The 26,013-nt window shown below is 35.8% G+C and overlaps 1 protein-coding gene across 1 annotated transcript in view; it reads right to left on the bottom strand.

Moving 5' to 3' along the window:
• Window positions 1-26,013, bottom strand: part of NOXA1 (NADPH oxidase activator 1) — a 52,281-nt gene that overhangs the window by 24,392 nt on the left and 1,876 nt on the right. Inside the window, exons 2-5 of the mRNA XM_051976915.1 lie at window positions 18,440-18,522; window positions 16,026-16,134; window positions 3,209-3,343; window positions 164-271 (exon numbers count right to left, since the gene is read on the bottom strand). Coding sequence (XP_051832875.1) covers window positions 164-271; window positions 3,209-3,343; window positions 16,026-16,134; window positions 18,440-18,522 — 435 coding nt within the window. The remainder of the gene's footprint in view (window positions 1-163; window positions 272-3,208; window positions 3,344-16,025; window positions 16,135-18,439; window positions 18,523-26,013) is intronic.

The following is a 26,013-nucleotide window of genomic DNA, read 5'->3' as shown; positions in this document are numbered from 1 at the left end:
ATTAACAATTTGAGTCACTAGCACCAAGCAAGGACTATGATCTTAGCCCAATCTAGTTCTGGGGAAGGTTTTATTGATCCATTCAACTTGTAAGAATTTATAGCTTCCAGAATCCCTATATAAACAAGGCCCTAGAGACTTAGTAAAAATAAGGCTGCTTTACCTTGGGCTTCCCCAGGAAATCCTTTGCATGTAGTTGTTCTACATCCTTCTTTGGGGGACGAAAGATCTCACCCTTGGGAAATTGCAGAAGATCCAGAAATATTCGTTTCTAAGAAGAGGCAAATAATGTTTTTTTTTTAAAAAAATTTTAAACTTTTTATATTAATAGTATTTTATTTTTTCAAATCCATGCTAAAATAGTTTTCAGCATTCATCTTTTTTTGTTTGTTTGTTTAGGAAATGCTGCATATAATTTTATTTCCATTTTATAGATAAAGAAAAAGAGAGGGAAAAAGTTGATAGTTCTAGGAGGAAAAAAAAAGAAGATCGTTGATTGACAACATTCTTACCTTTCATATATACTTTTTTTTTAATAAAACAAACATTTTTAATAGGCATATGTTAAAAATTAAGATAATACAAAATTGTTAATAGGCACACATTAAAATTAATATATATATATATATTACACAAAGATTGTTAATCGGTACATATTAAAATTAACACATAATATATAACACAATAGTGTTAATAGGCACATATTAAAATAAACATATATAACACAAAGGTTGCTAAGGCATATTAATAAGGGCATTTTGGGTGGCTCAGTGGCTAGAAGGCTGGGCCTGGCATCAGGAAAACTCTCTGGTTGTTGCTCAGTTGTGACAGCCATCAGCATTCATCTTTGCAAAATCTTATGTTCCAAATTTTTCTCCCTCCCCAAGAGGGCAAACAATCCAATATAGGTTAACTGTGTATAATTCTTTTTTTCCCCCTGAGATAATTAGGGTTAAGTGACTTGCACAGGGTCACAGCTAGGAACTATTAAGTGTCTGAGGCTGGATTTGAACTCAGGTCCTCTTGACTTCAGAGCCAGTGATCTATCCACTGTGCCATCTAGCTACTCCTGTGTGTAATTCCACCCCCCCCCCCCAAGGTAATTGAGGTTAAGTGACTTCCCCAGGGTCACACAGCTAGGAAATTAAGTGTCTGAGATCAGATTTGAACTCAGGTCCTGACTTCAGGGCTGCTGCTCTATTTACTGCACCAACTAATTGTCCCCTGTGTGTAATTCTTCTAAACATATTTCCGTCTTCATCATGTTGTGCAAGAAAAATCAGATCAAAAACATAAGAAAAAAAACAAGCAAACAACAACAATAACAAAAGGTGAAAATATTATGCTTTGATTCACATTCAGTCTCCATAATTCTCTCTCTGAATATGATCCATGTCTCTTAGAAATGCCTTAAATCATCTCATTATTGAAAAGAGCCAAGTCCATCACAGTTGATCATCACATAATCTTGTTGTTACTATGTGTAATCTTCTCTTGGTTCTGCTCACTTCACTTAGCATCAGTTCATGCAAGTCTTTCCAGGCTTTCCTGAAATCAGTCTGAGGCAAATAATTTCTGATAATGGCTTTGTGATTTTTTAAAAAAAATGCGTCTCCTTGAACTGTTCAGTTCTGCATACATATATTGTATCTAGGATATACTATAACATATTTACCATGTATAAGACTGCTTGCCATCTAGGGCAGGGGGTGGAGGGAGGAAGGGGAAAGGTCCGAATAGAAATGAGTGCAAGGGATAATGTTGTAAAAAATTACCCATGCATATGTTCTGTCAATAAAAAGTTACAATAAAAAAAGTACAATTGGCCACTAAAAAAAAGTGTCTCCTTTTATACTCATTATTATCTCTGGCTATAAGCAATTACCACCAAGGTTGACTGGCACTGTGATAGTCATGGGAAGGATTAGGCTCAATCCTTTGATGATTTGGGGCAGAGAGTGAAAAGACACATACTTGGCATCAGAAAGGTCTCTGTAGGGGAGAGAGTGGTTAGGATGGGGGGTGGGGGAGTTGTCAGATAGCTTCGACAGGAAGGAAGGGAAGAACATAGCATTCTCATTGGCAGAAGTTGTTGCTCCTGGATTTATAGTCAGTGTGTGGGGGCGGTAGGATGAGACTCTCACACATGGTATAGGTTCCTGTGACAACAATAGTTCAAGTCCACCAATTCACTGCTATGAAACCACAGGGCTGATCTCTTTCTGGGCCACTTCCATTGGACCATGGCATGGACAACATTACTGCTGATGTGAATGCTGAAGTATCCTTAAATTGTTCTGGGAGTAATCTTCTGTTCTGGGAGCAGCTTCTGCCAAGACAGTGTCCTTTATCATGCGGCTAGAAGTATAAACCATGTTATATCCTTCCAAGACTATATAAACTATGGGACCAGAGCTCATATGATTGATCAAGTTTGGATAGAAGGACTTCTTTAGGTCACGATAATGCTCAGCAAGGACTTTCTCTGGGGCCAGCCTCTTCTGAACTTTACTGTCATCAGTGTCTGTTCTTGATTCTAGTTAAGTCCCCAGAGATGTAGTGGTGTGGAATGGAGGTAGGCACCCAGGAGGCTCCATAGTGTGCAGCATGGGAAGAAACCCATGTCTTGCCCTTAGCCCTGGGCCCTGGGAGACTGGACTTCTTGCCCTCAGCCTGTCAGTCTTCAAATCTGGCTTGGTGACTTTAGACAGAAATAAGGTAAATAGGGCTTTCTTCATTTTCTAATATTTGGCAGAAGATTATAATACTACAGGAATCTTTAATCCTTAGCTTGGGTGGTACTACTTAAGGTCATCTGATCCTTTCCCTTGTTTCTGGGAAGATTAAAAAATCAACACAACTATTTAATCCACTGACCACCCCTTCTTCTTAGAAATACCAATCACTGTGTCTCAGTCTGATCTGATCATGTGCCTGAAAATTGAAAGTATGACTATTAGACTAGAGAAATCAATATAAAGGGTAAAGATTTGTGTACAAAATAGAAGAAAAAGGGACTGATCTTTTTTGATGAATCTCGAGGCAAACAAGGCACTAAAGACTTAACATAAATAAGACTGTTCTATTTTACTATTATTTCTGATGTCCCTGACCTAGAGAAAGTTTACCTGAGAAGTTTTCACCAGCTTGACAGGTGCCTCTTCTCAGGGATGAGATTCCAGTGATATTATCCACCTGCTTGACTTACCTGTACCTGCTCTGCAGCAGCTTCTAGAGGGGCTGAACTCCCTTCTGGTCTCCTGGAGATGGCCTTTTCTAAGCTTCTGATGGCTTCTTCCCAAAGTCCCAAACGGCACTGAACAGCTGCCATATTGTACAACACCTGAGAATGGTAGGGAAAAGAGAGCTGTAGTAAATGTCATCCCAAAGCATTAGCAGGGATTACATCTACAAAGAAAACTTCACTACAAGGAAAACTAAGTATGAGGCGCTATCCAAATCCCTGTGAGTTGGTTGGTTGGTTGGTTGTTGTTCTTCATACTCAAAGAGCAAAATAGCATCACTAGATTGAGATCAAAGTACAGCTGATCTATTATGATTACTATGAATTTTTATGAACTCAGAAGGTTCTACCACAAATCGTCTGTATGAACATTTGGAATTGTGATGTCTCTAAATTTGTGCATTTACATTTGTTTCGAGTTACTGCAATTCTGCTTATCTGTGCAACTAGGTGATACAATGAATAGAGTGCTCAGTCTGAAGTCAGGAAGATTTGTCACCCTGAGTTGAAATCTGGCCTCAGACATTTACTAGTTGTGTGACCCTAGGCAAGTCATTCAACCCTGTTTACCTCAACTTTCTCATCTCTAAAATGAGATGGAAATGACAAACTACCCTAGTATATTTGTCAAGAAAACCCCAAAAGAGGGCATAAAGAGTGAGACATGACTGAAGAACAATAATTATGCTTTACCCATAAGGGAATGCCTTCTTTAATACATGCCATTTTGGGCAGTCCTTGTTCTGGTGTCTCCCATGTTTCAAACCAATTCCAAAGTTCTTCAGAAAGAGACCTTGAGAGTGAATTTGTATTGTTTCTTCTTTCTTCTGTGTGAGTACTTTTCTTGTGTGAGTTCTCCATAAAATATTCTTTTTGGCAAATGTCCTTTGAACATGGAGAAAATATTCTGAATTTCTCTTGTGTAGGAAGTCTATGTTGAACTTTATCTGAGAGGAGAAATAAGTAACACTGAGCCACCCACGATTTCTGTCTTGATTTTCTTTGTGACCAAACACATAAATATAGCAGCCAGGGGATGAAGCTAACTAACCTACATGGGAATTAAACCCAAAACTCTGACTACTGATTTTTACCTACTGACTCAGATTTGGGCTGAAAGATACTTGGAATGTCTAATATGCAGAATTTCCTTGCTGGATAATTTTTCTTTCTTTTAAAAAAACTATTAAAATTTTTGGATGCATTTTGTTTGGATGCAATGAACACCCAAACAAATTCCTTTACAGTTATATTATTTACCCTGTTCAAACAATTAGGTTATTGATTATTTCCCAAAAAAAGGAATTGTTCTTAAAACTTTGGCAGTATAGTACTGACATTAAACACTATAACTAACTAGAGGTTTTTCCTATCTTTCCATGTTTAATTTATTTACTTTGGTATAATCATTATATATGTTGTTCTTTAAACTCCACTTTATTCACTTTGTATCATGTTATTGGTCTTACTATGTTTTTTAAAAAATATTTTATTGAAGCTTTTCATTTTATTTTCAAAACATATGCAAGGATATTTTTAAACATTGACCCTTGCAAAACTTTGTCTTCCAATTTTTTCCCTCTTTCCTCCTACCTCCTCTCCTAGGTAGCAAGTAATCCAAAATATGTTATACATGATAAAAGATATGTAAATCCAATATAGACATACACATTTATACAATTATCTTGCTGCACAAGAAAAATCAGATCAAAAAGGAAAAAAAATGAGAAATAAAATAAAATTTAAGCAAACAACAAAAGAAGTGAAAATGCTATGTTGTGATCCAAACTCAGTTCCCACAGTGCTCTCTCTGGGTGTAGATGGCTCTCAATCATCATCATAAGATCATTAGAACTGGCCTGAAGAGCCACGTCTATCAGAATAGATTATTATATAATCTTGCTATTGTAGTATACAATGATCTCCTGGTTCTGCTCATTTCACTTAATATCAATTCATGTAAATCTCTTCAGGTCTCTCTGAAATCATCCTGCTGACCATTTCTTATAGAACAATAATATTCCATAACATTCATATACCATATCTTATTCAACCATTCTACAACTGATGTCTTACCATGTTTTTGCAAATTTTTCATATTTATTTTTCCTTATAGTTCAGTAATAATATTCCCTTATTTACACCCCATAATCTGTTCAGCTATTTTCTAATTACTAGATATATTTTATTTCTAGTTCTTTGAATGGTTTAAATAATGTTGCTATAAATATTTTTGTACACATGAATCTTTTCTTACCATTAATAACCTCCTCAGAATATTGTCCTTAGGAATTTTATACTAAAAGTTAGAAACAATATACTACCTTTTTAAAAAAAATTTTTTTTCAAATTGTTTTCCATAAGAGCTGAACCATATCATAGCATCATCAGGAGTGAATTAGTGTGTCTTTTCTCCCACAATTCCAACCCACCCCAGTCATTCATTTGTTTGTCAAAAAATATTTATTAAACATTTCTATACCAGGCACTGTGGATATAAAGACAAAAATTAAACAATTCCTGCCCTCAAAGAGCTTAATTTCTATTGAAAAGAAAACATGTACACAGATAAGGAAAAGCAGCATTGAGTGAAAGGTGAGGAAAATATGCATTTTAGCTATAGGGGACAACCTATTCAAAGACTTAGAGATAGGAAATGGAATGTCTTATGTGGTGAATTAGCCAGTTTAGTGGAATGTACAGTTTGGTAGTATTGCATAGGATGTGGTAAGCCTAGAAAGATAATTTGAAGGCAGATGGTGAAAAATCTTGCTAGCCTGATAGATGGGAAGTGATAGACCTTAAGGTTACTATTAGTCTGTACTTTTTTGCTTATAAATACTCATTTAGGTAACATAATACCAGTCTGTATTCTATAGATTATAGGATGCCTAAAAGTTCTTTAAAAAGTACTTACCTCATGTAGCAAAGAACACTAAAATGCAGTTTGTATGTTTGTTTCTATGTCATTTAGCTATCAAACTATTATGAGATTTAATATTGGACCATGGGTCCAGGCCCCACCATTGGGCATTTTAATTATTCTTTTTCAACTTCATAGATTATGAAATTTTAAAGAATAGGAACCAAGTTTTTTTTTTTTTTAAATTTCTATGTAACACAGGTTGATGTAGAATTTGGCCCAGTATCTGACAGCTCTTATCTTTGTTCTTCCCAGCTCTTACCCTTCCTAAACCCTTAAAATCTATGTTGCCCTCAGCCCTCATCTCTACCCTTCTTGTCCTATGACTTGAAACTTCACTATCACTCAAGTTACCCCAGTCTCTTATCTTGCCCCTTACTACTATTCATTTCATTCCTATCTATCATTTCCTAGCTATCTTTCCAATTATACTGGGAACAGATCTGAGAAAAGGAGATCAAATGTGGTTCCTATTCTCCTGTGTCCAAAAGACCCCGTTCACTTGTCCAAAAGTCCCTGTTCACTCTTCTAAAAGTTTAAAAAAAAAAAAAGGGCACAGAATATCCCTCCTATCCAATAAGTTTTGAAAAACTTGTCAAAATTTATTATAAATATTTATAATATCATATTTGTATTTGTTTTATATAATATACATTTACATTTATAATGTAAGAGGCACTATGTTTTAGTGGATAGAGGGCTTGGGTTCAAGTCTTTTTTCTTATAACATACAGAGTGTATGACTTGAAGCTAGTCACTTAACCTCTCCCTGAGTATCCTAGGCAACTCACTAAGACTGAGCTGGAAGGAAGGTGTCAATTTACACTGGTCAACAGAGCATCCTCATTGGAAGTTCCCTATAATGAAATCAAAAGTCTAATAAAGAATCAAAATTATCACAAATATTTAAACCTGAAAGATAAATGGAAGCCAAGAAACACTTGTTTTTTATTGGTCTATTTACTATCCCTCACATATGACAATCCATATCTCATCTCCACACATGTGCACTGGGTATCCCCTATGTCTAGAATGTCCCCCAAACCTCTTCAGCTCTGTCTCTCTGAATCCCTGGTTTCCTTCAAAATTTATCTTGAAATCCATTTTCTGTAGGAAGCCTTTCTCTGTTACTCCAGTGGCTAGTACCTTTTCCTTTAAAAGTTATCTTGTATCCACTTTATATCTTATGTAAAATAAATTTTGTATATATCCACATATGCACATATTGTCTTACTCATTTAAATGTAAGTTTCTTTAGGGTAGGGGATGTTTTCACCTTTTGTTTGTTTCTCCAAGCACTTAGCAAAATATCTGGCATATAGTAATAAATCTTTTAATAAGTGCTTTTTGATTAACTGAGTCTTCTCAGAACCATTTTTATAAATTTCAAAAATACTTTAAGATACAACTCACTTCATACACCATGGATGTTGTTCACCACCATCTGCTTAGTTGTTTAAAATTATAATAAATACAAATATTTGCTTTATTTAAACAAATAAAGGAAAACCTAGACAGTATATCCCTTAAAAAACTCTAGCCAAAAGCCTTCAGGTCAATTAAGTTGGAATTTTTAATAAACACATCAACATATAACATAGCATAACAATTTTGATGTTCATTAAGCTAATTAGAAAGAGAATTTGTCACCAGAAGTGTTTGTAAATAATGACCTTCATATGAACATTTTGATAAAATGGATCTTTTGCCCTTTTCTGTAAATTAAGTGACAATGGGTATTGAATATTGCATACTATCAGACTCTGCTGATGTATAGGTTGGTTTTGTTGAACTAAGGAAATATAAATAAATTATAATTATATGTGTATATATATGCACACACACACACAGACACACAGACACACACACACATATATATCTCCATTCCTTCTTTTGTTTGAGAGAAAAGGAATTATGGATAGAGAATATGGCATGTACTGTCAGGTGTCACTGCTGTATCTTTATTTTTTTCCTCTGTCACAAAGAACTGCAAAACATTAGTGAGGGGCTCAGGGCATACGACTAGAAATTACAGTGTAAATTAAGTGACTTGCCCAGAGACTAGACTTGAATAAAAACAAAAGGTATCAATCAGACTTAAGAAAAGTGCTGAGTTTATTAGGCAGACCAATGTTAATAAGGAACAAATGGATAAACGAGTTGGTTGTTACTTCTTTTCTCCACAGCTCCTGGCATAGGGATGGGCACATAGGAGGCATCAGAAATGCTTACTGAATTGGACTGAATGTTATCCTTTGTGTTCTATATGTAAAGAAAACAGTCAGGCTACAAAGGGATAGGGCAAGAACTAGCACTCAGCTGTGGGATTGTTGATGAGAACAGAGTAGAGAATGAAGTCAAATCCTCCAGCCTGTTTACATAATTTTAAGAACATTTAAAATGAGATATCCAGGGCCTACAGCAATAATGATTCTGAGCTCTGTTTATACATGTACTTTGAGCTATTTTTGCTTGTAATAAGAGGAGCCTGTACATTTGGGACCAGAGGTAAGCAGTTAAATTACTTAATTACCCAGCCCAGGTTGCATGTCATAGGAGAAACAACTAGGATTACTATTAATATTACTTTTATAAACATACATATTTTCTTTTTTTTTAAATAACTTTTTATTGATAGAACGCATGCCAGGGTAATTTTTTACAGCATTATCCCTTGCATTCACTTCTGTTCCGATTTTTCCCCTCCCTCCCTCCACCCCTTCCACCAGATGGCAAGAGTCCTTTACATGTTGAATGGGTTGCAGTATATCCTAGATACAATATATATGTGCAGAACCGAACAGTTTTCTTGTTGCACAGGGAGAATTGAATTCAGAAGGTATAAATAACCCGGGAAGAAAAACAAAAATGCAAGCAGTTTATATTCATTTCCCAGTATTCTTTCTCTGGGTGTATCTGCTTCTGTCTATCTTTGATCAATTAAGGCTCTCTTTATCAAAGAGGTCCACTTCCATCAGAATACATCCTCAAACAGTATCATTGTTGAGGTATATAATGATCTCCTGGTTCTGCTCATTTCACTCAGCATCAGTTCATGTAAGTCTCGCCAGTCCTCTCTGTATTCATCCTGCTGGTCATTCCTTACAGAACAATAATATTCCATAACATTCATATACCACAATTTACTCAATCATTCTCCAATTGATGGACATCCTTTCATTTTCCAGCTTCTAGCCACTACAAACAGGGCTGCCACAAACATTTTGGCACATACAGGTCCCTTTCCTTTCTTTAGTATCTCTTTGGGGTATAAGCCCAGTAGAAACACTGCTGGATCAAAGGGTATGCACAGTTTGATAACTTTTTGAGCATAGTTCCAAATTGCTCTCCAGAATGGCTGGATGTGTTCACAATTCCACCAACAAAAACATACATATTTTCAACATCAGAATATTCTTCTCAGTAGGGTTTGTAACTATTCATATAGTATTCCATTTAAGATCCAAAAAATGCTTTGTATCAGCTCTGATGACTGGTACTACATACTCCCCATCCCTGACTATCTCCCGTTTTCCTTCTACTCCCTACCCCAAACTTTTTCACACCCTCCACCTTCTTTCCCCTTCCTCCAGCTGAAGAATGAAAAATAATTCTCTTGGTGTCAAAGAGAATAACTTGAGAAAACATAGATCTGAATGGGTGTTGACTATATCACGTCAGTTTTAGGACTTTAGCCCTTTGAAAGGTCAAGAACTGGGCATTTCCCTATTCCCTGCACATTACCCAATAATTTTTGTGAACCATAGAATGGAATGCTGGTTAATGTTTCAGCAGGAAAGAATCATTAGCAAATCATGAATCAGTGTTTTATTTACCCCCCTATCATATTATTATTAGCCTTCAGATGATTCCAAGACATGTGAAATGTAAGATGTCTGAAATTCAAAAACACATGTGCACAAATGCTTTGGTAATATCCATTTATTTATTAAGCACCTGTGCTCAGTCTGGAGCTCATCTGAGGTTAATACAAAGATAAGAGGTTTCTAGCTTCAGTAAGGTTTATAGTCTAATAATGATAAGACACCAATAATAGGGTGATATGACACATTACATGTTAAGTACATCAAAGACTATAAGTACTATATAAAGTCTAGGGAGGAGCAGGGAGTCAGAGAAGACTTAAAGGAAGAGAAAACATTTAAATTAAACTTTAAGGGATAAGAAGGAATTCAATTGAGAAACAAATAAAGACAAAGGATATTTGAGGCAAAGGGAACAGTTTAAGCAAAAGAAGAGACAGACATTCCAGGTTTGAGCAAGCAGGGATTTGTCCCAGGCTTGGTAAATTTAAAGGGTGCAAACTGGTCCCATAGGCACTGTGGATGGAATATAAGGCTATGGTCCTTCTAATCTAAACTAGGGAGAGTGATGTGGAGATGAGCAGCACAGCCAACACGCTGTACTTTGGCCCTCCACTGTGGTCTTGAGAAATTGCAAAATCAGCTCTTCTTCCACGGGAGCACTAGTTAGAATGCTCTGGGTATCTCCCATCCAAGCCAAGTTTAGCAGAGTGGTTGGGGGCTAGGAATAGGAATGAAGGGTAGCTCTCAGTCTTTAAACCTCTCTGTTGGGGTTTAGCCAGGAAGGGGACATGGAGTTATTCTCTTTCTAACATGGGTCCCATCCAGAATAATGTGAGGCTTAGGCTTGGCACGAGTTAGGAAGATTCAAGGGCATTGGCAAGCTGATATCTGACTGAAGCCGGATGGGGTGAACAACTCCGCTTGTTGAGTATGTTATAATAAGAATTCTTTTTCATATACAGATTGGACTATATGGCCACTGAAGTTCTCCTTAATTGTCAAATTCTGAGATTTTGTGGGCAAGATGACAGGTTATCTTACAGGGATCAAAGGTACTTGCTATCATAAGCCCCCATTCACTCCCACCTTGGAGCATCTAGAGCAGAGGTTGGCATAGACATTGCAGGGCTCTGATATGGTTCCTGCCTACCACCCCCTCCACACAAGGTGGGGAGATAAGGCCATTTGGGTACACATCTGCTTGGCCTATGTTGGATGGTTAGGCTAACTCCTACTTTTCCATGTCTTCACATTTTGGTGAATCTTCACTCTTTGTCATCACCTATTTGAGGCTGGGTCTTATTTACTGTGAGCACAGAAAAGAAAAAAATGGGTGCATGTGCCTTCATAAAATGCATTCATTTATACAAGAAGAGTGGTTAATGAAGGGAAGCAGCTGGTTGGAAAAGAGTACTGGGTCTTCCCGCCTCCCCATCAGCTGCCACCCTGATCACACTTACCTAGTACCTAGTTAACAAAAATAATGATTTAAAATGTGATGCTATCCTTCCTTCCACAGCGAAACTCAGAAGTTTTATAAATTCCTCACCTCTCCTTTCTCTCCTCCTACTCACTTAACTCTTTGCAATCTGCTTCCCCACTCAAAATGCAATTGCATCCCCACTCAAAAGTAACTGATCTCTCCAAGTTGTCAAAGGAAGTTTTGACTGTTAAATTCCATGGCCTTTTCTTAGTTCTCCTTCCTTTTTGCCTTCTCTGCAGCTAGATCTGCCCTTTTCTGAATCCTTTGCTGAATCATCATCTTCCACCCCAACTAGCTTGGGATGTTTGGAGGCATTCTTCTCTTTTCTTTCTACATCCTCTCCCCTCACCCTGATCTTATCAGTTCCCATTTGCTGACAACTCTCAGATCTTGTTCTAGTCACTCCTCCTGAGCTCCAGAACCACATCATCAACTAATTAGACATTCTGTAGGCATCTTCAATTCATCATGTCCAAAATTAACTTGTTCTTCTCCACCTGCCCAAACTTTCCTATTCTGTTGAGAATATATCATCTTTCTGAGCACGCAGGCTTGCAATGATGCCATCATCCTCTATTTGTTCTCATTCCTCAACTGCCATATGTCAAGTTTTGTTGCTTCTAATTTTACAGCATTTCTCACATCTGTCCCTTTTTGTCCTCTCATGTAGTCACCATCCTCATTCAGTCTTCATAAGTTCTCATTCTTAACTTTTGCAATAGCCTCCTAATTTTACTCCTAATTTCACAGATCTCTCTCCCTCCTCTCTGTATTGTACTGTATTTTTGTTTATTTTGTTAAACATTACCTAATCACGCTTTTTAATGCTTCAATCTGTATTCATACACAATCAGTTCTTTCTTTGGATACAGAGAGCATCTTTCATCATAAGACCTTCAGAATAATTTTGGATCATTATATTGCTGAGAATAGCAAAGTCATTTACAGCTTGACTTTTTTCTTAAACATCTTTCACATGGCTGCCAAAATTATTTTTCCAAAATGCTAATATGATCATGCCAGTCCCTAACTAAAGAGCTTTGAATAACTCCCTATTGTCTCTAGGATAAAATTCAAACTCCTCAGTTTGGCCTTAAAGTCTTCCAAAATCTGATTCCAGACTACCTTTTCAGATTTATTTCACATCACTTTCTTTTGTGCATTCCATTTAAACTGTTCATCTGACTAATGAACATTTGCAGGAGGTTGATCCCATGCTTAGATTATAATGCCCTCTTTACTTCCACTTGTTAGAATCCTTCCAGGCTCACTCAGTTCATATTGTTCTTAGTCTTAACTGCACTAAGTGGCTAGTATTCTCTCATGAAATATATACTTATTTGTTTACATATTATGTTCCACCATCCCCTGTGCACTGCACCCCTCAATCTCCAATACAATGTAAGGGAGAAAGGGATAGCAGGGAATTAATTGTTTTTGTCTTTGTATCTCTAGTACTTATTATATAACTCTTGACTATAGCATTTGCTATAGTCAAGACATTAATAAGACATTTGTTTGAGGCCAAAGACAAAAGTTTCCATTAGACATTAAAATACCAAAGTAGCACTCTTTTTTTGTGGTTACAAAGAATTGGAAACAAAGTAGTTCCCCTTTGACTAGGTAATGGCTAAGTAAATTGTGGCACATGAATTTGATAGACTACTGTCCCTCAGTTGTATACTTTGTAAACCCATAGACCATAATGTTCATGAAATTGTCTTGGCAAGGATAATGAAGTAGTTTACCATTTCTTTTTCCAGAAGATTAAGACAAACAAAGTGGCTTGCCCAGAATCATATAGCCAGTTAAGTGACTTGGGAGTGGATTTGAAAAGCAACAACAACAAACAATTAAACTAGATACTAAGTAATTAAAAAGACAAAGTTTGATTTAAAAAAGAAATGAGGAAAGGTCCCTTTCTTCTTTGTAGAAATTGGAGACTATGGGTATGGAACATTACATGCACTGTTAAACTCAATTTGAGTATTGGTTAGTCTTGTTGAATTGCTTTTGAAATCTTTTAAAAATTATTTGCAATAAGAGATGGCTTGCTGGAAAGATTTACATGAATTAATGTTAATTGAAGCAAGCAGAACCAAGAAAACATTGTACACAATAAGATTATGTGATGATCAACTGTGATGGATTTGACTCTTTTCAAGAATAAGGTGATTCAAGGCAATTTCAATAGATTTGTGATGGAGTCATTTGTAGCCAGAGAGAGAACTATGGAGATTGAATGTGGATTAAAGCAATAGTATTTTCACCTTTTGGTTGTTGTTATTGTTTGCTTGGGGTTTTTTTTTCCTCTCGTTTATTTTTTTTACCTTTTGATCAGAATTTTCTTGTGTAGCATGATGAATATGGAAATATATTTAGAATTGTATGTTTTTAGCCTATATCAGATTGCTTGCTATCTATGGGAGGAGGTGGGAGGATGGAGAAAGAAAAATGTGGAACACAAGATTTTGCAAAGATGAATATTGAAAACTATCTTTATGTGTATTTGGAAAAATAAAATAAAAATACTAAAAAAAAAAAAAAAAAAAAAAAAAAAGGAGGAAAAAACAAAACACCACCAACAACAACAACAAAAAAACCCCCAAAGACAAAAACAAGAAATGGCTTGCTGGAAGGAGACAGGAAAAGAAACATTTATTAACTTGATTTATTTCTGTCATCACCATTCATACATTCTTCAATGTTTATAATATTTTTATATTATCTTTTATTCTCTCTTCTCTTTTGCCTCTCATATCCTATCAGTCCTGTTAATTCTACCTTTGCAAAATATCTCCTACTCTTTGCTCCTATTGCCACCATACTGATAATGATAATTTTCTACTTCCTCGATTATTATAATAGTGTCCTTATAGGTTTCCTACTTCCATTCTCCTCCTACTCCAAAGCAGCCTTCAAATAAATATCCTTTGACTCCTCAGAAATCCCTCAGTATGATCAAATGTGAATGACTTTGCCATTCTTAGCAAATCAATGATCCAAGACAATTTCAAATGATGAATGAATAATGATGAAAAATGCTAACCATTTCTGATCAAGGTATACTTTTTAAAAATTTTCTTTTTCTGGGGGCTTTTTGGTTGGTGTTTTCTTTAACAAGATGGCTAATATCAATATATGTTTTGCATGACTGCATCTGTATAATCTATATCAAATTGTTTGCCTTCTCAAAGTAAGAGAAGAGGGAAGAAGAAAAAATTTGGCACTCAAAATTTAAAAGACAAATGTTTAAAAAATTTATATTTAATTGGGAAAAATTTTTTTAAAGAAAAAAAAGAAATTTCTTCCTATTATTCCTAAAATTTCTCTGTAAGGCACTCAAGAAACTCCATAACTTTTCCAGTTATTGATTCTCTTTACTCATTTTATGCTTCAGCAAAACTGGATTGTACTCTGTCCTCAGAATGCCTACTACATTCTTATACTTCTGAAGAGTCATAAATAAGAATTCTTGTACCTGGAATAAGAGTCAGCAAAGGTCCCTTCAGTGAGAGGATAGAAGTAGTAGAAATAGAGACTTTAGGACACTAGAAGAGGGTTTGAGCCTTAAGGGATTATTTCTATAGAACATAATTTCCAATCTAATCCAACAAGTACTTTTAAAAGTTATATCGATATTATTGTTTTTATATCACTTAATAAACATTCAGTGCCTGCTCTGTGTTAGGTACTATGCTAAGTGCTAAGGCAAAAAAACGCTTTCTGCTCTCAGTTTCATATTCTAATGAGGGAAACAACATACAACCAACCATGCACAAAGATACTCTTTGAAAAATTGGAAATTTATCCTACTTAACTAATCCAGGAAATAAAATTCCCTCTGATAATCTCAGAGGGAAGACAATGAAATTAAGGGGAACTGGGAAAACTTTTTGAAGAAGATGGAACTTTAGCTGAGGCTTGAAGGATGCCAAAGAAACTAAAAGACAGATGAAGAGGAAAAGAGTTCCAGGCATTGGAAACAGCAAGTGAATATGCTTGGATCTGGGAGGTAGTGTGTGTGTTTAAGGGAGAGCAAAGAGGCTAGTTTTAGTAGACCAGAGTATATGAAAGAGAATAAGGTACAAAGCAGTCAAGTGGTACAATGAACAGACTTGGACTTGGAATCAGGAAGATCTGAGGTTAAATCCTTTTTCATATACTTATTTCATTATGTAAACCTGGACAAGTCATTTAATTTGTCTTGGCCACAAAGTGGAGATAATAATAGCCCTTTTCTCACTGGGTTATTATGAGGATAAGATAACAGTGCAAAGTGTTTTGCAATTCTTAAAGCAATATATAGATGCAAGTATGATGAGGAAGAGAAGGAGGATTCCCCTTGCTCCTTCCAAATCGTCTCCTTATAAAAAGGGTACTTCAAATCATTTGGGGGATGTCCATAAGCAATATGTCCACAGTTCTGGATTATAACTCTCAGAGTGATGTGGAGAAACAGATCCAGCTCTTGAATAATTTAGTGCTTTTCAAGAATGGTATGTCATAAGTGGCATGGCAACTTTCCTTCTTTCTTTTAATACTTACCTCCCAAGTCTGTAATTTGTACCGAAGACCCAGTTGCTTATAGTCAATGAAGGTATTGTTTCTCAGGTTGGCCAAGGCCATGGCATAATCAGAAAGAGCTTCTGGAAACCTGTGACCCAGAAGAGAATCAATTACAACCCAAGATTACTATAAATATAAAGGAGATTCTGTGATGGACCCTCAGTGACTCAATTGCTAAATGAAGGATTTTGAAGCAGAGAGTCAAATTCTTGGACTTAATCTTTAGGACAACAGGAAACCCCAACAAGACACCAAGGACAAAGGTGGTGGTGGAAAAAGAAAACTTTAACATCAAGAACAGCAGGAGGTTGAATACAGAACAAGATATGATAGTTTGGATGAAACATGACTATGGCCATACAATTCTATATAGAGACAAATAAACATGAGAGAGATTATGATGACCAAGTGGGTAAAGTACCAAGTATAGTCAGAACTATACTGAATTTCATTTTGTTGCAATAAAATACTATTTTAGATTTATTCTGAATTGGGACCTTTGAGAGTTTGGCTAGCAACTATCTGTTAATAGGGCAAAAAGTACTTTCCAGCGGGGTGGCAGGGTGCCCTTTACATTTACCTACTTGCTCACCTCCCTCTCCTATGCCACAGGTGTCCCAACTGAAGAATTTAAGGGACACCTGCATTCTAGTCTAGAGGTCTCTGTGGAATTTGTTTCTTCTCATCTTCCCAATATCCCTTTATAACAGACCATGCTTCTCTATTTATATTACTTTATTTCAAAAGATCCCTGATTTCATCAATTTGGGAATCTTGTCCACTGACAGTTTTGAACACCTTCCTGCCTTAATAGATGGTTTCATGAGTTAAAACAACTAAAATAATTTATCCCTTTATGACCAACTTTCTGGGGATGACCCTCTCCCCACTTAGACTAATCCTCAAACAGTAAAAGCATAGTCCATTGCTGGTCCCATGTTACAAACCACCTCAGTTTGGTGTGACCTGTCAGGGTTTATGTTTTCTGGGTATAGCCTTGAAGATTCTGAGTCACCTTTAGATCACATAATGATTAGGGCAGTAACGGAGAGTATGCTTTTTTTAAAATATGATCTTGGTTTGGAAAAGCAGATCTGGTTAGGAGGAAAGTAGGGAGATAGGAATTATATACAGAAGCATCCAAGTTTAGGAACAAAATAGAAAGGTTGGCAAATGCTTGTTTTAAAAGGCAACTGTTAGAATGATAATATTAAAAATGCTGTTAAAGATAGCTAACAATAACGACAATAACAAAGTTAGGAAAGGTTGAGCTTCTTTGCCTTTACTCTTACAAAAAAAAGAGAATGGGGGACAACTGATGAATTTATCTGGAAATGGGAGGGATAGGAAGCATCTTTAACATAAATATCCAACTTTATTAGCAATGCTGTCACTGCTTCCTTTACATTATCTCCCATATCAATACTCTATTCAGAATGTCATAACCCGTCATTTCTCATCCAGATTATCACTCTCAGTCTCCAGCTGTGCTTGATTATTCTAAAACAGTCTTCTCTGTTCACACTGATTGTGCCACCTTCCTTCTTGGAGTCCTATCATGGATTTTTATTGTTCTAAAAGTTAAGGCCATGATCCTCTTCCTGTGCTTCACTGCCCCCAAGGTCCAATGGATGATCTCATCTCTTTGGTTTCCTAGTTCCTACTCCACCTTCCTTAGGCTGAAAACCCCTTTGACATGATTTTCCTGCATCTTCCTCTGAATCTTTAGATATATCTTCTCCTACTTCCCATCTTCTACCTCTAGAAGCATTTAGAAATTCCACCTCTTTCAAAAGATTTCCAGCAATGATTAGAACACTAGTGGCTACCCAAATAATTTATCTATCTGACATGGAAATCTTGTTTCCTTGCTGCATCCTTGACCATAGCCATAATGTATTTTAATATAAATTCTATGTCTTTACTGAATCATTCAAAGTAGGAACTATTTTTATTTTTCTCTTTATGTACCCAATTCCTAAAACAGTGCTTTGTGCACATTAGGAGCTTAATAAATATTTGTTTGAATTGAACTGAATGTTAATATTTCCTTTATTTATAGTTTATCATATATATATATATATGTGTATATATATATATATATCTTTATACATACCATAATCATTTCCAGAACTTCCAGACCCTTAATTCGAAAGCCTTCTTTTGGAATAAAGAGAAACAGTAAAAGATTGTGATGTTGTTTTAGAGTCTTTTTACACATTGGTCTCACCAATATGTCTGATAAACTCTGAAAGGACAGAGAGAGACCATAGCCATCACTATGACTAGCAGAGTAGGCCAACTTTGAAAAGCGAGAAAAGAGGAGAAGCAAGAACAAGGTATATTGGAAACAATAGACTGTAAGAAAATAAACAAGGAGACTTTGTACTCACCTTTCTAGATGAAAGTGAACCTCTCCTCTCAGGAAGAATCCAACAGCCAGACAAGAGTCCTTAGTCACTGTTTGATCTAATGCCTAAGGATCAAAGACAAGGCATCAAAATGCTAAACTGCACAAAACAGCTGCCCTGTCTTGATGTACTAATAAATATAACATGATATATTTGTGAAATAATGCAACCAATTTTCGTAAAATATACACAGAAGTCAGTCTCCTATAGGTCATATCAAAAATATGCTATAAGGTCATTTCAGAATTGTGCACAATTATGTGGGTATTACTTTCAAAAATGCATATCACAACTATTATGCCTTTTCATCCTGTACAAGTTGTATCTAATTCTTTGATAGTGGGTCTACCCAGAATGCTATGGGATATTTATATCTATATCTATTTATCTATCTATCTATAGTGTTGGAACTAAATATTTAGCACTTGTTTTAAGTGGCAAATTGTGTAAAGTATTAAAATTATACAATTGATCCCTTTTCCAGGCTTAAGTATTCTTTTGAATGTGCCTTTAACGAAGACAGCAGCCACCAGTTAAATAAATAAGCCAGCTAGTTGAAGAAAATAATTGTTAATAAAGATCTGATTCAACTAATTTGATAATCACTATGGTCATTATATAAGGGAGACAGCATATTATGAAAAGCACACTGAACTTGGATTCAGAGACATTAGTTTTAAAACCCAATTATGACTTCAAGCAAATCACTTTCCTCTGATATTCCCTTTCTTCATTTACAAAATGAGAATTCCACTAAAAATGACCTTCAAAGTATCTTTTAGCTCTAAAATTCTATGAAGTTGACTATGCTGTAAGTACTGGAGAAATGCTGAAAATACTAGGAAAATTTGGAGAAAAGAAGAGATAAGAATAGGTTTTTTGGGCAAGAGTTTTGAGCCATCTTAAATGATTGGCGGAGTAGATGAGGAAAGATGTTTCAGGTTTAGGCAGAACAGGTTCAAAAAAAGAGGCAGAAATTTATGTCTGAGGGATAACAAGTAGATGAATCTGATAGAAGTAGATGGACAATATTGGGAAGCAACAAGAGATAAGACTGGAAAGGAAAGGGTATAGTGAAGTGTGAAATGCTAGGCTGAAAATTGAAATTCTTTATAAGCAACAGGATGCAGGTTCTTAAACAGGGTTATGAGATCAAACACTATTCAAAGAATATAATTCTAAGCAATAGGGTACCTAGGGTAGATTAAGTAGAGAAGAGATTGGAAGCAAGAAGATCAGTGAGCATGAGACAATAAAGGCTTGGCTGACACTCTCTACAAGGTCTCTGGCTGGAGTTTTAGCTTGTATCATTCTCTCATCTCAGAATAATATTCCTGTCTCAGATTAGGCATATACCTAATGTTTTAGTTTTTGTTTTAGTGTGTTTAGTATAATATGGGCACTGTACCTAGGTATCCCAGTAAATGTTTAATAATTGGCCCTCTAAAAAATACACATGGCATACTTTTCATTTTAATCTGCATTCAATTTAAATTTCTAAAATATAGACAATCAACAAAATAATAAATCAAGCCCTGATTTTTAGTATTTGTCCACTTCTGCTTACCCTGAAAACTGAGCTATTTTCAGCAAATTCTTGGAAGTTTCCTAAATTATTAATATTCCATTTTAAGTCACTTGTATTTAAAAATGACTCAGCATATAATTTATGCCCATCAGGCATTTTCTTTCATGTCTACTTAATCATTTAGACTGAACTTCTTTCACCTTATTTTGTAATGTTCTCAGCACAGTGCCTAGCACACAATAAATGCTTAATGAATATTTATTGAATATTGGATTACTTGCTGTCCAGGGGAGTGGAGTGGGGAGAATGAAGGGAGAAAAATTTGCATGTATTTTGAAAATGAAAAGCTAATGTTAAATAAATATTAACTTTCTAATTATAATCTTAGAAAGTTGTTTATATACATGTCAGAGACAAGATGTGAACCCCCATCTTTTTGCCTCTGAAGTAGTCTCTTTGTCTAGTCTATCACAAATGCCTTACAGTCTATCACTCCAGATGCATTCATTTCCTCCCACTTTTCACCTGAACTACTGAAAGAAGTCACTGATCTTCCTGATTCCAGTTTCACCCCTCAATTCCATATTGCAGCCCCAATAATCTTCCTAGGCTAAAAGACTGACCAAAAAAACCCACCACAATTTGCTTCAGCCTACTTTCCTAGTCCTATTTTATTCTCCTTTTCCTTATAAAGTCTATATTCTAGCCAACTGACTACCTAGTCTTTTTTTTTTTTAATTATAATATTGCATCTTCTATTCCTAATTGTTTATGCTCTCTTTGTCCTCAGGTTTTGTTTTGTTTTCTTTTGGATACAGAACTATATGTAATCTACTGGAAGAGAATCTGAACTATTTTCTGTTTCCAAATTGGAAGCTAGATATTAGAAGCAGGATTTCTCCTTTTTCAAACTGTCCCCAATTCCACCCTTCACATAGGCACAGAATAATCAGTCTTCTACAATGAAGAGCCTTATGCATATGGACTTAAGTCCCAAGTCACATTTATATTTATATATGTTGCATCCTCATATAAGATTCTTGATGACAAGGTACTGCTTTGCTTCTGCCCTTGTATCTCCAATACCTTACACACAGATTCTTTTCAAGGCCAACTCCTCTATAAGTATCCTTTATCCTGTTCCTTATCTTCTCTAGCAGATTGCAACCTCAATTACTTCCCCCTTTCTTATTCTTCTCTACAGCCTTCAAACATACCCAAGTATTTCCCATCTTTAAAATACTTCCTGGAGTAAAGCCAAATTGGTGGAGAAAAGGCAGGGACTAGAGTCTGTTCTTCCAAATTTCCCCTCCGAACAACTTTAAATAACACTTCAAAATAGATTTTGGAGCAGCAGAATCTATAAAAGGATGGTAATAATTTTCCAGTCCAAAACAATTTAGAAAGTGGGCAAGAGGAGCTCAGTCCAGTGCAGGCTGCTCCACAGAGGGCCTGAATTGTTTGGGTCTGAATTGAGTCAGATTAAATGTAAATAGCAGTCATCTTTGCTTTGGCTAGGAACTCTGAGGGTCTTCCCCTCCCAGAATTATTATTTATATTTCTTTGGATAAGATGAAAGAGGAGATTCTTTGTCTCAATTGCTACCTTGTCTTAAAAATTGAATGGATTCTCCTTCAGTCAAACTGAAACCTTTTGAAGACTTTAGCTCCCATTTCATCCAGGATCTTGAGCTATACCATGTCACTGGACCCAGATGACATGTGACCATGCACAGTCCTCCCTCACTGAAATCTAATACACTTGCAAGTCATGGCATCACCTCCTTGATATTATAGTCCTTTTTGAAAATGAGGGACAAACAACAACAAAATCTAGAACTATGCCTAGTATGGATTTAATAAGTGTTGGCCTGAGGAAGACTATTTTTGATTTGATGGGTCAGGGAAAACTTTGTGAAGCAGTTCTCTGAACTTGGCCTTGAAGGAATTGAAGAGTATGATAGACTCCTAGCTTTAGAACAGGAAGAGATCTTAGGCACCCAGTCCTTTAATTGTACAGATGAGGAAATTGAAGTTTAGGTTTGTTGAATTATTGCCCAGAATCAAGTAGGGTGGAAGAGAGTTTTTTTTAGTCAAGCATGGGAGCAACCTGTCCAGATGGGAAAGTGCAGGAGAAGTAAGTTTTAAACAGTAAGCATGGATAGAACATACCATATATGAAGAGAAGTAGCTGAAATTAAGCTAGCAACACAGGTCACAATGCAGTTGTCATTAGCTTTAATTGAGAGGTAATAAATACATAAACATGAACAAATTTTATACCAAATTTCTTTAATAAAGATTTCATTTCTCAGATATATAGAGGACTTAGTCAGGTTTATAGAAATAAGAGCCATTCCTCAATTGACAAATGGTCCAAGCATATAAACAGGAAGATTTTAGATGAACTAATCAAAGCTATCTAATCATATGAAAAAATATTTTAAATCACTACTGATTAGAGAAATGCAAATTAAAACTCTGAACTACCTTCCCATACCTATCAGATTGGCTAATATGTCAGAAAAGGAAAATGACAAAAGTTTGAGATATGGGAAAATTGAAACACTAATACACTATTGGTGAAGTGGTATACTGCTTCAAACACTCTAAAATAATTTGGAACTATGTTCAAAGGATTATAAAATCATGCATGCCCTTTGATCAAATAATATCACTACTAGATCTATATCACAGATTAAAAAAAAAAACAACCTCAAAAACAAAAAAAAAAGAAAAAAAGACCTATATGTACAAAAAATTTTATAGTAACTATTTTAGTGATGGCAAAGAATTAGAAATTGAGAAGATACCCAGCAATTGAGGAATGGCTTAACAAGTTGTATATGATTTTGGTGGAATTTTACTATACTAAAAGAAAAGATAAACAGGATATTTTCAGAAAAACCTGGACTTATATGAATTGATACAAAGTGAAATGAACAGAACTTGGAGAACATTGTATATAGTAAAAGCAATATTGTATGATGATTATCTGTGAATGACTTAGCTATTTTCAGCAAATAGTTCTGAAGGACATGATGAAAAATATTTTCCATCTTCAGATAGAGTCTGAATGTAGATTAAAACATACTTTTTCTTTTGTCTGTGCTTTCTTTCACAACATAACTAACATGGAAATGTTATGTCTGACTACACACGTCTTATCCAAATCAAATTACTAGTTTTCTTAAGAAGGGGTGAGAATTTGAAACTCAAATTTTTTAAATGATTGTTAAAATTTGTTTTACATTAATTGGGGAAAAATAAGTATTACATTAAAAAGTTATCTACTAGTTCCATTACTCCCTTAAGCCCTATATCTCTGCTCCTTTACTTAGCCAAACTCCCAGAAAAAAAACTGTTTTATCCTTGTTTCCTCTACTTCCTTTCTTCACAGCCTTTTGCAATCTGGCTTCAAACTCAACAGAAACCAATCACCAAAGATGCCACTGGTCTCTTCATTGTCAAATCTGATGGTTTTTTCTAGTCCTCATCCTCCTCTACCAGTTTGATGTATTTGTCATTGCTGATACCCTCTCCTTCTAGATATTTTCTATTCTCTGGGCTTTTGTGAAAATATCCTCCCTTGGTTCTCCTCCTACATAACTAACTGCTTTTTCTCGGTCTCCTTTGCTGGTTCATTAACTAGATCACTTCCCCTAACTATGGGTTTTTCCCCATGATTCTGTCTAATCCATAACAGCTTGAATAAATTTAATTATCTTCTTTCTGCAGAAAAATGAGGCAGCTAGGTAGGGCAGTAGATAAAAGCACTGGACTTGGGATCAGGAAAACTCATGTCCTAGAATTCAAATCTGACCTCAGATATTTATCAGCAGCATGACTCCTGGGTATATCACTTAATCCAGTTTGCCTTAGTTTTCTCATTGATAAAAATGATTTGTAAAGGAAATGACAAACTACTCAAGTATCTTTGCCAAGAAAACCCTTCATGGGGTCATATAGAGTCAGATGTCACTAAAATAACCGAAAAACAACAAAATGCTGATGAATGACAAATCTATATATCCAGCCCCAGTTCTTTTCCTGAGCTTTAATCCTGTACAATGCCACTTGTCTTTTGGGCATTTCAAATTGGATTTCTCAAACTTAATATGTTCAAAACGGAAATCATTGTCTTTCCCTTCAAACCCATTCCTCTTTCAAACTTCCAGATTTTTGTTGAAGGTACTGTCATTTTTCCAGTCTCCCCGATTCATAACCTTGGTGTAATAATTGACTTCTCATTCCCCTTCACTTCACATATCCAATCAATTGCCAGATCTTTTCATTTTTACTTCAATAGTATTTTTCTCATACATCTACCACCTTAGTTCAAGCCTTCATCCTTTTTCACCCCAATTCTTGCAATGGCCTTTTAATTGGGTCCACATCCCAACTCATTCGCTAACTCAGTCTCTCCTCCACAAAACTGCCAAAGTGATTATTTTCAAGCATAGTTCTGACCTTGACACTGCTACTCCGTCAACCCCATTGGCTCTTTATTGTTTTAAAAACAAAACACAAAATCCTAGCTTATAAAAACTCTTTATTACCTAGCTCCAACCTATGTCCCCAGGCTCATTGAATTTTGCTTCAACTCCTTCAATCTCAATCTCAACAAACTGTTCTTCTCTCAGTTGCTCAACCAGGACACTTAATTCCCTTTTTCCATGGTTTAATTACATTGGCTGCCCTCTACAGGGACTGTACTTTCTCCTCACATCTGCCTAATATGATTTTTCTTCCTTGGAGATGGAGCTCAAAATATCACCTTTTGTGTAAAGCCTTTCCAGATCATCTCAATTGCTTCTGCCCCCTCTGCCAAGCTTCCTTGTATTTACCTGCTTTGCATTTATTCTGTTTACACCTACATATGGCCAGTTGTTCTCTTCCCTTAAGCTATAAGGTCCTTCTAGCAGGCATTTTAAACTTTATTGTATTTGTATTCCTTGTTCCTAGAAAATAGTAGGACTTTAATATTAAGTGATATATTGATGTCATTTACATGTGGATCCTCCCATTAAAATGTATGTTTTTTTAAGGATGGAAATTTTTTAAAAGTACTTCTTTGTGCATTTTGTCTTTTTTTTTTTTTTTAAGTAAAAAAAGGTTTGAGCTACAATTCGTATTCAAACACAAACAGTTCTTTCTCTGAATCCGGATAACATTTTTCATCATAATGTAGTGGGTTGTGGTCCCTTTAAGAAACTGTATTTCCTATTGATCTATGATTCCTTTCAGATTCCCAGCCTCTCCTGGCTGAAGCATATCCTCCCCAGACAAGTTGTCTTTCCTGGATGCCGGAGTCTTTGATTCACAAATCCTGGTCAAAAAGCATCCCTTTGAATTCCAATAGGAGATCCAGGCTTATCCCAGCCCCCACTGGTTCTGATCTGCTAGAGCTTCCCAATCCCCACCAAGACACTCGGTAAAACAGCTTCCATCAACCAAGATCTTTCCAAATGGACCTTGGTAGCTCACACAGCTGCCAGGAATTTCTGCCCACTGAGAACTGCATTCTCAGTGCAAAACTTCATTTTCCATAGATTTGCCACTATAGAACTCAGTCTCTTGGTAAACTAATTTCTATCTAACAATAAACTTTCATTTTGCAATGAATATTCGGGAATGAGTGAATTCTTGCACTCCTAAAACCTGCAGCAGATTTAAAGGGGATTCTTAATAACTCTCTTACAGCCACTAACCTCTAGACCAACAGGAATCTAGACCTCTAAACCTCATCAATAAGTCTGTCAGAGTTGTCTTGAATCATTGTATTGCTGAGAAGAGCAGTTATTCACAGCTGATTATCTTATTATATTGCTGTTACTTTGAAAACAGTACATTTTACTTTGCATGAGCTCATGGAAGTCTTTCCAGGTTTATATGAGAGTATCCAGCTTGTCATTTCTTATACCACAAAAGTATTTCATCATAATCACATATGACAATTTGTTCAGGCATTGCCCAATTGATGGATATCTCCTCAATTTCTAATTCTTTGCCCTGAGAAAAGAGCTGTT

Source organism: Antechinus flavipes, chromosome 2, assembly GCF_016432865.1.
Source record: "Antechinus flavipes isolate AdamAnt ecotype Samford, QLD, Australia chromosome 2, AdamAnt_v2, whole genome shotgun sequence".
Classification (NCBI taxonomy): Eukaryota; Metazoa; Chordata; class Mammalia; order Dasyuromorphia; family Dasyuridae; genus Antechinus; species Antechinus flavipes.
This window is presented reverse-complemented; position numbering and strand designations above follow the sequence as displayed.